The 17,110-nt window shown below is 45.3% G+C and overlaps 1 protein-coding gene across 8 annotated transcripts in view; it reads right to left on the bottom strand.

The window, feature by feature from the left end:
• LOC138974046 (AMP deaminase 2-like) overlaps positions 1–17,110 on the bottom strand; it is an 87,291-nt gene that overhangs the window by 65,508 nt on the left and 4,673 nt on the right. For all 8 annotated transcript variants that reach the window (XM_070346755.1, XM_070346759.1, XM_070346753.1 and 5 more), the window contains one exon: positions 15,559–15,784. In XM_070346755.1, coding sequence (XP_070202856.1) covers positions 15,559–15,784 — 226 coding nt within the window. The remainder of the gene's footprint in view (positions 1–15,558; positions 15,785–17,110) is intronic.

Raw genomic sequence — 17,110 nt, forward strand, 5'->3', positions numbered from 1 at the left:
GACAAACAGACACACAGAATATAAACTCAAGAAGAGGCAGGTAAAGTTCGAAATTGTATTGCATCAAAACAAATCATAAAAACAACTCAATACAAGGCGTTGGTTCTTTTCAGAAAATATATCTGTACATTGGTTCACTCTATTCCTGTAATTTTCCTACTCCTTACAAAAATATTCTGAGTCCTAAAATGGTTGAAAATTTGGGCATGACCCGTAGGTACCTTTAGCAAAATACGCTACTGAAAGCAATATCCTATGTCCTAAAATGGCTGAAAATTTGGGCAGAGGTTCGGGGCCTGAGTGAAAAATAAAGTAAAAGAGCAAAGCGACGCCACTTTACTCTCCGTGTGGTAACCTGGGACTGCGGAACGTTTGTTTTTAACCCTGTCAGTTCAGTCCACAGGGCGGAGTCCGGTATACCATTTAGACACTTAAGCCAGGTTGGTTGCCAAAACTCCGGAGGACAGTTTTAGAGATAACAACAAATACTTTGTACTAGGTTGGGAACCTCCCACAACCGTTCGGTACTAAGGTTGCCTCCCACAACCTTTTCCACAGGCACAGAAGCAATGCTGTAACTCTAAGTGGGAAGTCCGGTATACCATTTAGACACTTAAGCCAGGTTGGTTGCCAAGACTCCCCCGAACCTTGAAAACTAACAGCTTATATACCTTCCATGACTGTCCCTGACGTCACAGCTAAGGAACCAATGAAAACGTCGCACTGGGATCACATAACAAAATGGGGAGGGAGGGGGGAGAGTTTCGAGGCTGGTATCAGTCTCCCTACAAGCTACAGTTAAAACCCCTCAAACATACACAAAAACTCCTGTACTAAGAAAACTACATCAAAAACGCTATAAAGATATACATCAATAAAATGGAGATTCTACGACGCATCATTTGATACCAAACACTCATTGGTTATCAACACTGTGAACAAAGTGCAAAACCTCTGACTATTATCTCGCAAAATAGTCATGTCACACCAAAAATGTATGCAGTTACAAGTTAACCACAGTCAAACACAGTGTATATTCAACAGGCTTCTCATATGTAGATGATAAACATAAAATCTACATTCTACTAAACAAATGAATACAGACTACATGTTTATATTGAATACATGGGTAAAAGAAAGAATGATATACATGTAAAAGCTACATAAAAGACGAAAGAGAGAGAGAGAGAGAGAGAGACAGAGAGACAAAGAGACAGAGAGAAAGAGAGAGAGAAAGAGAGAGAGAGAGAGAGAGAGTGTGTGCGTGTGTGTTCGTCTGTGTGTACCAAGTATTATTCAACATGGAAGTAAAGAATCAAGTCAAGCTGGAAAGGAGGGTTGGGGGGGGGGGGGGGGAAAGGTGAGAGTTGGATGTCGAAAAACAATGCTTTCGCGGGCGGTCCACGTGCTCAAAATTAAGCCGTAGCGATTTAGTGACCTAGGGTTCATATCCCGTCAGTCAAGCCGGCGCCATCGTGTCAAAACCAATTAACCAATTAATTCTACCGCAAGAGAACAATAAAAAAGTACTATATCATCCTTATCTCCGAACAATTTACTAGGGGAAAGAACAAATATGATTTTAGAGTGTGAATCTTAATTCCACACCGTTTCGATACTAACCTAGATAATATATTCTGCTCTCTACACTTTCTCTTCTTCCTCACTCTATAAACTTTAAGAAGAAAATTGCATATGGAGAAAAGACACAAAAAAATATTCATGTAGTCGCTTTTCTCCACAATGCCCCCCTCCACAAAAACAGTTTGCCCTCAAACTGAAAATGACCGAGGGTATTAAAACTTCTTGAAGCAGAAGCAAAAATATAGTCCTGCTGCTAAGTATACATCAAACACTATAAGTACCATCGTTTTACACAAAGCAAAAATCATATTTACAGAAAACCAGTAAAACACCAATATCCTCCTTCTTTTTCTTCTGACACCAAATGTAAAAAAAACCGAGCGGAAGGATAAGATTTGCGTTAGAAACACCATTAGTAACGCCGAAACTCTGTCCGTTCTTATTGGATTCCAACTCAAAAATAGTGAATTTGGTCCAAACCAAATAAAAACACCTCTCTCAGCTTTTCAGTTCTATTATCATAATAAATTGCAAGGAGAAAAAAAATATATTGTTACAAAAAAAATATTAGAATTATGCGATTATAATTTCTTTCACCGACAACAAAAGGAGGGACGTTAAAAAAAACGTCGAAATAATTTGTTTCTTCGCGACCTTCCCAATGAAATAAGTGATGTATTTTACAGGTTACAGTAAAAACAACGAAAACAAAAAAAAAACTGTTATAGTGACACAAAATTGTTATAAAAGAACGTTAGACTTTCCACTCTAGTCTTCTGTTCCATTTAAAAAAAACAACCACACACCGATTTACTTCGCCATGGTTACTCAGCATTGAAATCAAAAACATGTGTAAACGAAATTCCCAGCAACATTCAAAAGAGATAACAACCAACAAAACCAGATTTCTCAAACGTATTCATGTTCGCCATTTCAGCAAGTACGAGAAACCTTTTATAGAATAAAAAGACAAAATGTATACTCTTACCAGTCGTAAGTGTACATGAACACCGCATCTGTTGTCCGTCCCCATCGTAGCAGTCTTTGAATCGCACACACACAACGCGGTAACTCCTCTAACGTCTGTCTTTCTCCTTCTTTTGAAAACAATCCTAATTGACTCTTGAAATCGATTAAAGCAATGTCTTTGGCGCTCGAAATAATAAAACCTTCGATCGTTGACCTCATCGTTGTTGGAGTTGTGGCGACATCACGGATGCGGCGTTGACGACGATGATGTTACGTCGCTCTGACGTCATCTCGTCACAGCATCGGCGTCGACATCGGCTGGCGCGTCCTCGCGGCGCCAGACAGCTCCCTCCGTCACAGCAACGACATCAACATCGACTGGCGCGTCCTCGCGGCGCCAGACAGCTCCCTCCGTCACAGCAACGACATCAACATCAACTGGCGCGTTCTCGCGGCGCCAGGCAGCTCCCTCCGTCACAGCAACGACATCAACATCAACTGGCGCGTCCTCGCGGCGCCAGGCAGCTTCCTCCGTCTCTTCTGTCACTGCCAAGCGTCGACCTCGGTGAAACATCCGCCCCCGGACGACCCCCAGCTGGAGCACCGTTTAACGCCGAGACGCAGCTGGCATCCCAGGTCGACCGCCGTGTCTTCACCGGGACAAAGGTAGTGGTGTCGTTGACTGCCCCCGTAGATTCTAATAATGATTTTCGAAGAGATTTGTGGTTCTGTGTTCTTCTCTTTGACAACCTTCTCGGTCCCTGCAATAAGTTCATGGATTGGTGACCGATGCGTGTCTTCGGGACCCCTCGTTGTAATCTAAGTCCCCTTCCGAGAAGTCCATCTCTCAGGCTCCCTCGCTGCTGGATGCACTTAGCTCTCCAGTTGATCAGCCCACCCGACCTATGTGGCCGCATAGGTCCAGCACACGCCGCTCAAACCGCTCTTTCGGTTATGCTTGCCTTGCCTGTCCTCTGGTAGGTCTTCTGTACCATACCCTCCAGTGCCACCTAGTGTGACACCAGGTCAAGACGGTTCCCAATCCAATTCCCCGCAGGTTGTCGGACTACACCCATGGCAGAGTGTATATGACTCTTCTGTAGTAAGTTGTTGCAACAAGAAAAAAACCAAATGTTTCATCAGCTCCGGCCGGACGCTGTTGACTCATCGTGAACCCCTCAATCTCCTCTAATGGTCAAATCTCAGTCTATCAGGCGGACGACGAGTCCTGCTGGTTCGCCGTAGTTTCGTTGTCGTCCCTGTTGTCATCTGTATCTCTCTATCACTGTTGTCTGCCTCTACACCCGTCATTTCCTGATCCATCCCCACATCAGGCTCTGTCTGGGTCCCCTTTTGATTCTCCACATCAATGCAGATCCAGCTTATGGGCGGGTTCTCTGTGTAGAACGGCTTCAAGTGGTCAACATGCACGACGAGAGATGTGGCGTCCTTGCTTGACTGAATCTCATAGTTGACCTCACTTGTCTTGCCCAGCACCAGGTAGGGACCGACATATCTTGAGTTCAGTTTGTTTTTGTTCAGATTTGGGGGATAAAATCTGAGCACCCATTGACCTCTCTCAAAAAGTCTCTCCCTTGCGCCTTTGTCATAGTTCCTTTTCTGCCTCTCTGCTGCTTTTTGAAGATGTTCTCGGGCAAAGTCGAAGCTGGCCGCCGTCGTTTGTCTCACCCATTCGACATACTCAACAGGACAAAGATGAGTTGGAGTGGCTGGCTCTGTCCCGTACATGAGGTCGATAGGCAGGGTGATCTCACGACCCATCATCAGCAGGTTCGGGCTGCAGCCTGTACTGTCGTGCCTCGTGGAGTTGTACGAGCAAAGAATGTAAGGCAAGTGATGGTCCCAGTCTTCCTTGTGATCATCGCAAAACTTTGACAGCATGTCTATCAGCGTACGGTTGAGTCTTTCAACCTGACCGTCAGACTGTGGGCGATATGGTGATGTCCTCGTTTTCTTCGCCTCCAGCAGGTCGCACAATCGCAGAAACAGTTCTGATTGGAATTCGGGCCCCTGGTCGGTGTGGATGACTCTAGGTATGCCGAATATCAAGAAGAATCGCGTGACCAAGACATCGGCTACCGTGTAGGCCTGGTGGTCGGCCAGAGCATAAGCTTGACTCCACTTGGTGAAGTAATCACTGACCACCAGCACACATGTGTTACCGTTCTCCGTAGTCGTTGGGAAGCTGAGGATGTCCATGGCAATGCGACCAAAAGGTTCAGCTGCAATGTCTTGTTGAAGAGGGGTTCTGGCTGGTCCACTTCTTTGCTTTCGAAACTGGCATTGTTCGCAAACTTGGCACCACCTTTCAATGTCGTTTTTTTGTTGTGGCCACCAGAAGCGATGCTGAACGAGGGCAGCTGTCCTCTTGATTCCCTGATGTCCTCCCAGTCTGGTATGATGAAGCTGATCGAAGACCTTGCGTCTGATTTCGTGTGGCGCTAACACTTGATACTGACGAACTGGATGTGACTCTGACGGCAGCCATCGTACCAGCAACCCGTCTTTTATGTCGAGCCGCGCCCACTGCGTCCAGTAGATGCGCATCTCGGCCGCCTGGTTCTTCACAGCGGCCCATGGTGGTCGTCGGCCGGCCGTCTTCCAGGTTTTGACCGTTTTCATAACTTCGTCTTCATCCTGCATTCCGCAGAGCTCAGCCTCCGTCACGGTCTGTAGCCAGCAATCATTTCGGTCTGCAGGCTTCTCCCGCTGTTGGTCACGTGCCCCTTTTCTGTTGCCTGAAGTTTGTCTGACGTCATGCACTGCCCGCAGAAATGCCGTCTGTTCTTCCTGCTTTTCCTTTCTCTCGCAATGGTTGCAGTCTTCCTGGTGACACGGGCGTCGAGACAGGGCATCTGCGTTGGTGTGCTTCTTGCCTGGTCTGTGTTCAATGTTGAAGTCATAGGTGCCCAGCAGCTCTAGCCATCGGGCAAGCTGTCCCTCTGGGTTCTTGAACGACAACAGCCATCTCAAAGCGCCATGATCTGTCCTAACTTTGAAATGCGCCCCGTACAGAAAATGGTGACAGTGTTTTACTGAGTCCACCACCGCCAACAGCTCCCGTCTTGTTACGCAGTAATTCTTTTCCTGTGCCGATAGCCCTCGGCTATAGAACAAGATCACTTTTTCTTCGCCGTCTTGGACCTGTGATAGGACAGCGCCGATCGCTGCGCCTGACGCGTCTGTGTCGATGACAAAAGGCCCTTCTTCTTTCGGGTATGCCAGTATCGGAGCTGTAGTTAAAGCTTGGACTAGAGTGTCTTTCGCCGTTTGACACTCTTCTGTCCACTGGAAAGTAGCTTTCTTTTCTGTCAGTCGATGAAGAGGCCTCGCGATGTCAGCAAAACCGCGGACGAATCTTCGGTAATAGCTGCAAAGCCCCAGGAAGCTTCTGACGTCTGTCACCGTCTTAGGAGTCGGCCAATTCTGTACGGCTTCTGTTTTTTTCAGATCCGTCTTCACGCCTTCGTTGGAGACAACATGCCCCAAAAATTCGACCTCCTTCCTGAAGAGACGACATTTTTTCGGCGACAGCTTTAGCCCAACGTCTTGTAGTCGGTTGAGGACCTTCTGCAGGTTGTCCAAGTGACCTTGGAAGTCTCGAGCATGGACTATCAGATCGTCTAAGTAGATGAGCACAGCTACTTGGTCCAAGCCTTTGAAAACCATCTCCATTAACCGCTGGAATGTGGCTCCAGAATTCGACAAACCCATGGGAAGCACGGTGAACTGCCACAGCCCTCCATGGGTGACGAAGGCCGTCTTCTCTGAGTTCTCCGGATCCATCTCCACCTGCCAGTAGCCGCTTGCTAGATCGAGAGTAGAGAACCAACAGGAACCTTCAAGAGCGTCCAGGGTATCGTCGATCCGCGGCAACGGAAAAGAGTCTTTTCTCGTGACTGCGTTGAGACGTCTGTAATCTATGCAAAACCGCAGGGAACCGTCCTTCTTTCCAACCAGGACCACAGGTGATGCCCAAGGGCTGCAAGACGGTTCGATGACTCCCAGTCTCAGCATTCTCTTGATCTCTTCTTCTGCGGCAGCTTTCTTGGCCCGCGGGAATCGACGGGGTGCCTGCTTGATTGGTGCAGCCTCGCCCGTGAAGATCCGGTGTCTAACAAGGCCTGTCCTCCCTAAATCTTCTTTATTCTCAACGAAGGCTTTCCTGTTGTCCTGCAAAAACCGCAGTAGTTTCGCTTCTTGCTCCGCATTTATCTCCCCCGTGCTGTCTTTGAATAACGTTTGTAGTGCCGGCGACAGATCTGTAACGTCACTCGAGGGAGGCTGGACGGATACACTCCGCAAATATGCAGGTACAGGGCTGCCGTTTTTGCTCGGTTCCATCACGTTCAGGGCCGTCTCGCACACCCCAAGCGTCGTGCCCTTCCTCAGCAGCTGGTCTTCGTGAGAAAGGTTGGCAACGCGGATTGGAACGCGTTCTCCCCATGGCACCAGCGACCTGGCAATCAGCAGTCCCTGGCGAAAAGCCAGGCCTCTGTCGGCCTCTAGAATCAAAGGTTCGTCGCTCGGGTCTGTCTTACAATCGCCCTCCACGATCATTTCTGTCCCCGCCGGCACCATTACGTCTTCGGCTGCTTGGATTTTGCAGACTGAATCATGATATTGGTCCCACTCGTCATCCGTCGTATCGATTGCTAGTTCGATGTTTTTCTTCCTGGCGTCGAGGATACAGTTGAAGCGGGTGAGGAAGTCATACCCGATGATCAATTGTACGTTCATTGGAGCCACCATGAACCTGTGGATGACGATGTGGCTCTCTGCGACTTTAATTTTGAAGTCTGCTTGACCCTTCACCGAGACCAGTTGCCCGTTTGCTACAGTCAGGTGCAGTTGGACTGGTCGAAGACTTGGCTTGTTGTTCTCTGGTAGCCGGTCATAGACGTCAGGATGCATGATGGATATCGAGGCCCCTGTATCTATTAGTGCAATTAACTTGTCTTGTCCTATTTCTACTGCTACGTATGGTCCGCCCTTCTCCTTTTGGTCGAATGTTTCTGTGTCAGGTCGTTCGTCTTCTTCTTCTTCTCCAGCCGACACGTGACCTCCGGTGTCGACTACTGCTCGTTTCCCGACTTCCTGTTACGTCCCTGTGCCTGCGGTTGTGTTCTCCTCAGTCCTTCGATCCGTTCGGCACAATTCTCGATCAGGTGCAGAGGGCTGTTACAGAAATAGCATTTGCGTCTGTTGTCTTTATCTTTCGTAGTGTTGTCCTTGGAGTTTGTCTTCTCTTGGACGAGATAGAGCTCTGGTTCGTCTTTTGCTCGCCGTCTGGACCGAGCTTTCTTGAATGACTCAAACTGAGTCGCCAGAGTGACCGCCTCTTCTACCGTAGTCGGCCTTCCTTGAAGAACGGCCCACTCCATGTCGCCGTCGGCCAAGCTATCCAGAAAGCTTGTCACAGTCAACTGTTCCCAGAGCTCGCCTCTGGCAGTGGGGTAAGCTCTCCTGGTCATCCCCTTCAGGTCCAGGGCCAACGCCGACAGGGACTCGCCTCTTTTGCGGGTTCTGTTGCGGAGCGACGCTCTATGCATCTCTGTCTGATGACGTGGTTCAAATCTTGATTCAAGTGCGTCGACCAGAGCTCTGTAGTCTCCCCTCATGTCAGGGTCAAGTAGCGTCAACACGGAAACGGCTTGGTCCCTGAGAGATGCAGCCATCTCCATCGCACATCTTCCTTGCGACCAACCGTTCATTTTTGCCACGATCTCAAATTGGACCCGGAAGTCCCCGAAGCTTGACTTTCCGTCGAAGTTAGGTGGTTTTCTGTTGGTGCCTCGCTCCACCGGAGCTGTCTCCCGCAGATGATGTGGGTAGCCAAGATTCTGGCCACCCCAATCCCTCGTTGGTCGATCGATGTAATGACGTGTCGGCGAAGCCCAATGACGTGAAGAAACGTCTTTGTGAGGGCGATCAGGGCCTGTGCTCCTAGTCTCCCGTCCTGTGGGCGAAGCGAAACGATGAAGTGACTCCCCCTGGCGTTGAGGAGAATCATAGTCGAGGAGCTCGCTTCCCCGCGCCCGTATTGGCGAAAGGAGACGATGAGAGAGACGATCCTCTCCATCCGTCGATGAGATGTGTAGTCTGTCCAGTTGTCCCGTCGGTAAAGCGAAGTGATGCGACGAGCTGTCCCCTCGTCGAGAGAATGGGTAACCAGGGAGTTGGCCACCCTGTTCTCTCATCGGCGATCCTTGCCCAGTAGCTCCGGCGAGAAGCGTCTCGGCCTCCACCCAGTCATCGGCGAGGAGTCCCGTTCTGCTGCCCCAAGCGATCTCCTCGTCTCTGCGGGTCCGGTCGAACGCCCTGCTGTGACGGTCATCCTTCGCCGAGGCAAGCGTCTGTTGTGGTACAGCCCTGCCAGTCAGTTCGATCCCGCTGTCCAACGGAGGTAGGCGACGACCCTTGTCGTCAGTACCGCCAGACGCCCGCAGGTCTTCTTGTGAACCAAGGTCAGACATCTTGCTTCGCAGCAGTCCAGAAAAATAAACAGTCACTGGCTGAGTGACCGAGAAAAATAAAATAAAAAACAAAGGGATGGGAAGGGATCTTCTCTTTCTAAGTAAAAATAAATAAAAAGCTACCAAAACCTACAATGAACCAATCTTTATCCCACTTCTGACACCATTTGTAAAGCCGAGCGGTCTTAGCTTCACATTAACTCTAACTGTCTGTGTCTGTGTCTTAGATGTTATTCGTGTTTGAAGGTCATTTGTCAGGATGGCAATCACACGACAGGACAAACAGACACACAGAATATAAACTCAAGAAGAGGCAGGTAAAGTTCAAAATTGTATTGCATCAAAACAAATCATAAAAACAACTCAATACAAGGCGTTGGTTCTTTTCAGAAAGTATATCTGTACATTGGTTCACTCTATTCCTGTAATTTTCCTACTCCTTACAAAAATATTCTGAGTCCTAAAATGGTTGAAAATTTGGGCATGACCCGTAGGTACCTTTAGCAAAATACGCTACTGAAAGCAATATCCTATGTCCTAAAATGGCTGAAAATTTGGGCAGAGGTTCGGGGCCTGAGTGAAAAATAAAGTAAAAGAGCAAAGCGACGCCACTTTACTCGCCGTGTGGTAACCTGGGACTGCGGAACGTTTGTTTTTAACCCTGTCAGTTCAGTCCACAGGGCGGAGTCCGGTATACCATTTAGACACTTAAGCCAGGTTGGTTGCCAAAACTCCGGAGGACAGTTTTAGAGATAACAACAAATACTTTGTACTAGGTTGGGAACCTCCCACAACCGTTCGGTACTAAGGTTGCCTCCCACAACCTTTTCCACAGGCACAGAAGCAATGCTGTAACTCTAAGTGGGAAGTCCGGTATACCATTTAGACACTTAAGCCAGGTTGGTTGCCAAGACTCCCCCGAACCTTGAAAACTAACAGCTTATATACCTTCCATGACTGTCCCTGACGTCACAGCTAAGGAACCAATGAAAACGTCGCACTGGGATCACATAACAAAATGGGGAGGGAGGGGGGAGAGTTTCGAGGCTGGTATCAGTCTCCCTACAAGCTACAGTTAAAACCCCTCAAACATACACAAAAACTCCTGTACTAAGAAAACTACATCAAAAACGCTATAAAGATATACATCAATAAAATGGAGATTCTACGACGCATCATTTGATACCAAACACTCATTGGTTATCAACACTGTGAACAAAGTGCAAAACCTCTGACTATTATCTCGCAAAATAGTCATGTCACACCAAAAATGTATGCAGTTACAAGTTAACCACAGTCAAACACAGTGTATATTCAACAGGCTTCTCATATGTAGATGATAAACATAAAATCTACATTCTACTAAACAAATGAATACAGACTACATGTTTATATTGAATACATGGGTAAAAGAAAGAATGATATACATGTAAAAGCTACATAAAAGACGAAAGAGAGAGAGAGAGAGAGAGAGAGAGAGAGAGAGAGAGAGAGAGAGAGAGAGAGAGAGAGAGAAAGAGAGAGAGAGAGAGAGAGTGTGTGCGTGTGTGTTCGTCTGTGTGTACCAAGTATTATTCAACATGGAAGTAAAGAATCAAGTCAAGCTGGAAAGGAGGGTTGGGGGGGGGGGGGGGGGAAAGGTGAGAGTTGGATGTCGAAAAACAATGCTTTCGCGGGCGGTCCACGTGCTCAAAATTAAGCCGTAGCGATTTAGTGACCTAGGGTTCATATCCCGTCAGTCAAGCCGGCGCCATCGTGTCAAAACCAATTAACCAATTAATTCTACCGCAAGAGAACAATAAAAAAGTACTATATCATCCTTATCTCCGAACAATTTACTAGGGGAAAGAACAAATATGATTTTAGAGTGTGAATCTTAATTCCACACCGTTTCGATACTAACCTAGATAATATATTCTGCTCTCTACACTTTCTCTTCTTCCTCACTCTATAAACTTTAAGAAGAAAATTGCATATGGAGAAAAGACAAAAAAAATATTCATGTAGTCGCTTTTCTCCACACATGTTTCCATATTCGCGACATGACAGCTGGCTTAAAATTAGACTCTTGACTTATATGCCCTGTTCACCTAGGCAGCGCTTTTCAACCAACTCAGTAGTTCTGACAAAAAAGTGCTTGAAAGTCGGTTGAAAATTGGCCACGCGCTTGATAGCATTCCTTCCACCAGGACACATACCAACAATCCACAGCCAGGCGGTAGCTGCTTTCTGTGCAGTGTGGCAATTGTTGTAACAAATGTTGTAACTAACGTCTGTGTCAATCTGCAGCGTTCATTCACCCCAACAATCACAGCCAGGCGGTAGTAGCTTTCTGTGCAGTGTGGCAATTGTTGTAACAAATGTTGTAACTGACGCCTGTGTCATTCTGCAGCATTCATTCACCCAACAATCCACAGCCAGGCGGTAGCTGCTTTCGAGATCTGTGCAGTGTGGCAATTGTTGTAACAAATGTTGTAACTGACGTCAGTGTCATTCTGCAGCATTCATTCACCCCGACAATCCACAGCCAGGCGGTAGCTGCTTTCTGTGCAGTGTGGCAATTGTTGTAACAAATGTTGTAACTAACGTCTGTGTCAATCTGCAGCGTTCATTCACCCCAACAATCCACAGCCAGGCGGTAGTAGCTTTCTGTGCAGTGTGGCAATTGTTGTAACAAATGTTGTAACTGACGCCTGTGTCAATCTGCAGCATTCATTCACCCCAACAATCCACAGCCAGGCGGTAGCTGCTTTCTGTGCAGTGTGGCAATTGTTGTAACAAATGTTGTAACTAACGTCTGTGTCAATCTGCAGCGTTCATTCACCCCAACAATCACACTCTGCAGAGGAAGCAATTATTCTTCTTCTTCTTCTGCATTCGTGGGTTGAAACTCCCACGTACACTCGTGTTTTTTGCACGAGTGGAATTGTACGTGTATGACCGTTTTTACCCCGCCATTTACGCAGCCATACGCCGTTTTTCGGAGGAAGCATGCTGGGTATTTTTGTGTTTCTATTACCCACCGAACTCTGACATGGATTACAGGATCTTTTTCGTGCGCACTTGGTCTTGTGCTTGCGTGTACACACGGGGGTGTTCGGACACCGAGGAGAGTCTGCACACAAAGTTGACTCTGAGAAATAAATCTCTCGCCGAACGTGGGGACGAACTCACGCTGACAGCGGCCAACTGGATACAAATCCAGCGTGCTACCGACTGAGCTACATCCCCGCCCTAGAGGAAGCAATTGACCTGCATGGCAGGCTTCTGATTGTTGGTGTATGTCCAAGTGGAAGATGTTGATAGCGCCCACAGGGGCTCACATCCGCATCGGACATCGGACATACACAGATATTTGTTCCAAGGGTCGCAACTCTCAATGCTCCAAGCCGGTTGACAGTTGCCTCCCAACACAAGTTTTTGTTGTGTTTATTATAAATATTAAAACAAAAATTGGTGTCAGAAAGAGACCAGAAGCGTCAGTACTTCAAATCTCTGCCCTCATCAGCGGCTAGTACCACTGAAACTGAGCTCCCTTTGGCCTCTGAGCAGCCAGAGCCAGATGAAACCGTCGCTCTAGAAAGCTGGCCAACTTAATTAAATTTACATTTTGTTGTGAAAAAAATGTCCTATTGATTTATTTTTGTTCAGGACAAATGTCCTATCACTTTTGCATTGTCCAGGATATTTGTCCTATGCCACCTCTCTTGGATGTGAGCCCCTGCACCCAGTGTGTAGATCTGTCAGACCCGGTGGGAACCCCTGTTTTGCAATTGGAGTATTCTCAAAAATACTTATTAGTATTTTCAGAAAAATGATCGTACTGCATGTACAAGCAGCATTTGAACATCCATTTTTCAAACATGCTTCACACTTGTTCGTCGCACAGTTAATTAAGATTTCCAATGCACTTAAAACAAATGCTTTTTCAATGTTTACTGACAAAAATTGGAATCATGTGTCAAAATACTTGATCCTTGATCGGCTTCGGCTTGTGAAGAAAAGTAGCCTAGGAATTTTTCTCATTGATAAACATAAACACAAATCGCCTTGAGTTGAGGAAAATAAAATATCTTTTAATAACGTATAATCTCTCAGGATACTTAAATAACTCTCCGAAACATGTTCACATTCATACACACTCATTACCTGGTGATGAACCGTGACACAAACACAATCTGGAAAGACACTGCATGCATGCACACTTTGATGACCAAAAATATACAGACCTGTGAACTCTAAGACTAATACCCAACACAGACAACGTCATGATTCATGCATTGATGAAAGTGGGAATGCGGCATAGACATTGATATCTTTCACGTTAGTAGCACTCACTCTGAATTGTTAAAATTGAGGGTTTTATCAAGCTGTCTGCAAAGTCAAGCAAAACAATTCTCAGGTTTTATATCTGGTTTGAACATGCATGGTGAAGGCAAAACGTTTTGTACAGTGTATTAATTAAACCACAAAAGACACTATAAGTATAAGCACTGTGAGTTAGTTTCAGATTCTACAAACAGTGACATACTTAGCTGCAAATACAAGAATCACACTTCTGTTGACATTATCCATTTTCCAGTAAACTAATTTCTCTCAAAAAAAACAAATAATGTGGTAGTCAGAGCTTTAATTAACTTATGAAAGACACGTCCATACACACAGTTCTCATACTGAATATATACACACAGCTATATCCCATTACAAGAATGAGACTTTTCTTGACATTTCCTATCCAATCCACTATTGTCACCAAAAAACAAAACAAAAAGCTGTTCATTTCCATTTAACACACTACACTTCACCAGGAACATTAACAGTAATTAAGATCAAAATAAAAAATGTAACAAAAGCTAGCCTGGTTAAAAATAGCAAGGTTACCACAAGGATTAGGTTGGTGGGGCAAGGGGGGGAGGGTCTTAGTCATATAAGTGACTTAAATATATAAACAATATCTTTTTTGACACATCCTTGTCCAATGTAGCATGTACTGCAATGAGGATGCCGCAACAGTGAGGCAGAAATCCCCCCCCCCCCCCCCCCCCCCCCCCCCCATGGCTAAGAATACTGCATTATGCACTTTAGGCAGGATGCAATGTTCAGCATACAACTGTTTGTGCTGAACATACTCATACATGTATACTATGTAACTATCAAATATTTTTCTTGTGATCACACACATTAATACACTATAGCCAATTAATGTAAACCTATGCCTCTAGCATGCCCAAGAGCAGTATTGTGTCTGGCAGTACTGGGCAGCCAAATCGAGGTATCCTCAAAAGGAATAAAGACCCTGGCAGTCTCATCCATCTTTCAGCAGGCATGTATTAATACTGATGTGTACATTTATCAGCTGGCCGTTAGTACCACCAATGTGCAGTTTACAACCAGTTAGTCACAATGTTAAACAGTCAAGTATTTAGGACAAAAGTTTTCTTCACTGAAAACTGTACCATTTACAGTCTTCCTCAAAACAAAAGTTTTCTTCACTGAAAACTGTACCATTTACAGTCTTCCTCAAAACAAAAGTTTTCTTCACTGAAAACTGTACCATTTACAGTCTTCCTCAAAACAAAAGTTTTCTTCACTGAAAACTGTACCATTTACAGTCTTCCTCAAAACAAAAGTTTTCTTCACTGAAAACTGTACCATTTACAGTCTTCCTCAAAACAAAAGTTTTCTTCACTGAAAACTGTACCATTTACAGTCTTCCTCAAAACAAAACTTTTCTTCACTGAAAACTGTACCATTTACAGTCTTCCTCAAAACAAAACAAAAAACTCGGCTAAATGTAAAAAGACACAAAAACAAACCAAAACCTGAAGATGTTTACTGTTCTACTGTACTTCAAACACATGAAGTTCAACCACATACAGCTGGCACTGCAAATCATTTTCAGTACTCAACTCCAAGGATCAATTATTACCGATCACTGATCTCAGATTACTTGCTGTGGATTGACATTAACAGCCCATAAAACCCAAACTATGTTATTTCCGGACATTGTCTATGGTGACACATGAAGTTCAACCACATACAGCTAATTTGACACACTCTTACACTTTTAAAGCCCATTGCAAACCACAGTGCTCTACCCCAAGGATGGAATAGTTGACAGTCTACAAGAATTCTTAGAAATCCCACAGCAAACCATGTTCAGCGCTGAATCCCAAAGACGTAATATGACCACCTGCAAGAATACTTCAAAAACTATGATGCAAACCTGAAGACTCGAACGATGGCATAGATCATTCTGCCGCAATGGGAGCGAACGAGAAGAAGAAAAGAAGATTTCGTTGCAAACCATGTTCAACGCTGAATCCCAAAGACGTAATACGACCGTCGGCAAGAATACCTAAAAACAAAACGCTGCAAACCAAGACCCAAACAATGGCATAGATCATGAGACGTAATATGACCATCTGCAACTCTACTACTTCAAAAACTACGCTGCAAACCAAGACCCAAACAATGGCACAGATCATTCCGCTGCAAAAAGTCTCACCTGTGACTGTATTGCCGCTCAAAGTAATTGCGGTTTTCTTTCTCTTGGATGGGGTACTGGGGCATCTCGTAAGGCGTGGACATCTCATCCCTGGGCTCGTAGCCGAATTCGCCATTGCGCTGCAGGATGGAGCCCGCCAGTTCCTCCAGCTTCCCGTCAACCTCCGCGTGCATGTGTTTGGTAAACTTGACTTTCGAGTTGGGGAAGATTGGCGACTGCGACTCTCCTGAAATGCAGAGCAACGCAACGGTTGGTAAACCAAGGTTTTATAGTTGAAGTCCCCTGTTTAAGACCTAAGAAAAATCAGAAAAAAAGAGTCTGAAAATGGAGTTAAAGAACATAGTCTGAAATAGCATACAGTGGAACCCCCCAATATAAGACTCCCTTCTTTTTATAACCTTGTTTTCTCAGACTTTCTGTTCTTAACCTCTGTAAAAATTACCCCCGTTTTAAGACTGAGGACTCCTTTTTCAGACCTGATTAACTCAGATTTTTGAAGGTCTTAAAAGGGGGGTTCCACTGTATTACAAGGAGAGCAGCGAATCTTAAATTAAGAAGGGGGATGGGGGTGGGAGTGGTAATTAATGAAGGGTTCCACTGTACAATTGAGCTTAATGAATATTATTCGCCTAAGAACTGCAGTGTGTTGAAATGATTCGACCTTAGCTAGGCCCTCATAGAACAGGAAAAGCTGCATAGCCAAGCCATTTTCTTCAAGTCCAAATTAAGTTGGAGCATGAACACAACAGCCAGGCCTATACTCAAAGTCCAAAGTTACAGCACAGTGCTACATGTATCTGTTATGTGAGTTCAGTGTACCTGAGAGAACATGACCTCTGTATATATATAAACAAGACTTTCCTTTATACTTTTGGCCCAGTAACTTTAGGCTTAAGCTGGAAATATTATTCTCATTCATATGTTGACACCAAGTCAGTATTCTTGATGAAGTGAATTATTGTTCTAACCTGAAGAGTATCAGATTGCCACTGTTACAAGCATCACATTTCACTATCCTCATTATTTCTTTTGTTTTTCTGTCTTAAAAGGGATCATCCAATGCAGGGACACCGTGCGCTATGAGTGCAAACCTGGGCCTAGTTATGGGGCAGAGAGTACAAAACAGAGAAGCCGAACAGTTGATATCCAAACCAGGGGTGAGCTGATTATAAGCACATTGTGTGTTGAAAGCTGTTACAAGAGGGGGTGTCAGGGATAAGGCAACAGGTCAACCAGAGTTTATGCACACTGACACACTAGCTGACAGTTCTTAGACATAAGCATACAAATGAGGATACTGAAGTGGTCCCTTTTACAATGTCATTAAAATTTTGAGAACACTGAATCATATAATATACATGTCATTATGTCATATGATAATATGAATGGCACAGTGGAACCTGCCTGCAAGGCCTCTAGGACGAGAGGACACATCCAAATAAAGGACTCATATTGTTGTCCCATATAGACCAAGTTCAAAAATAACTCTGGCAGGTTTTTATGAGTTGTAAAAGAGTGAATGTAACTCTTGCTTTTGTTGAGGAAAACTTGT

Source organism: Littorina saxatilis, linkage group LG8, assembly GCF_037325665.1.
Source record: "Littorina saxatilis isolate snail1 linkage group LG8, US_GU_Lsax_2.0, whole genome shotgun sequence".
Lineage (NCBI taxonomy): Eukaryota > Metazoa > Mollusca > Gastropoda > Littorinimorpha > Littorinidae > Littorina > Littorina saxatilis.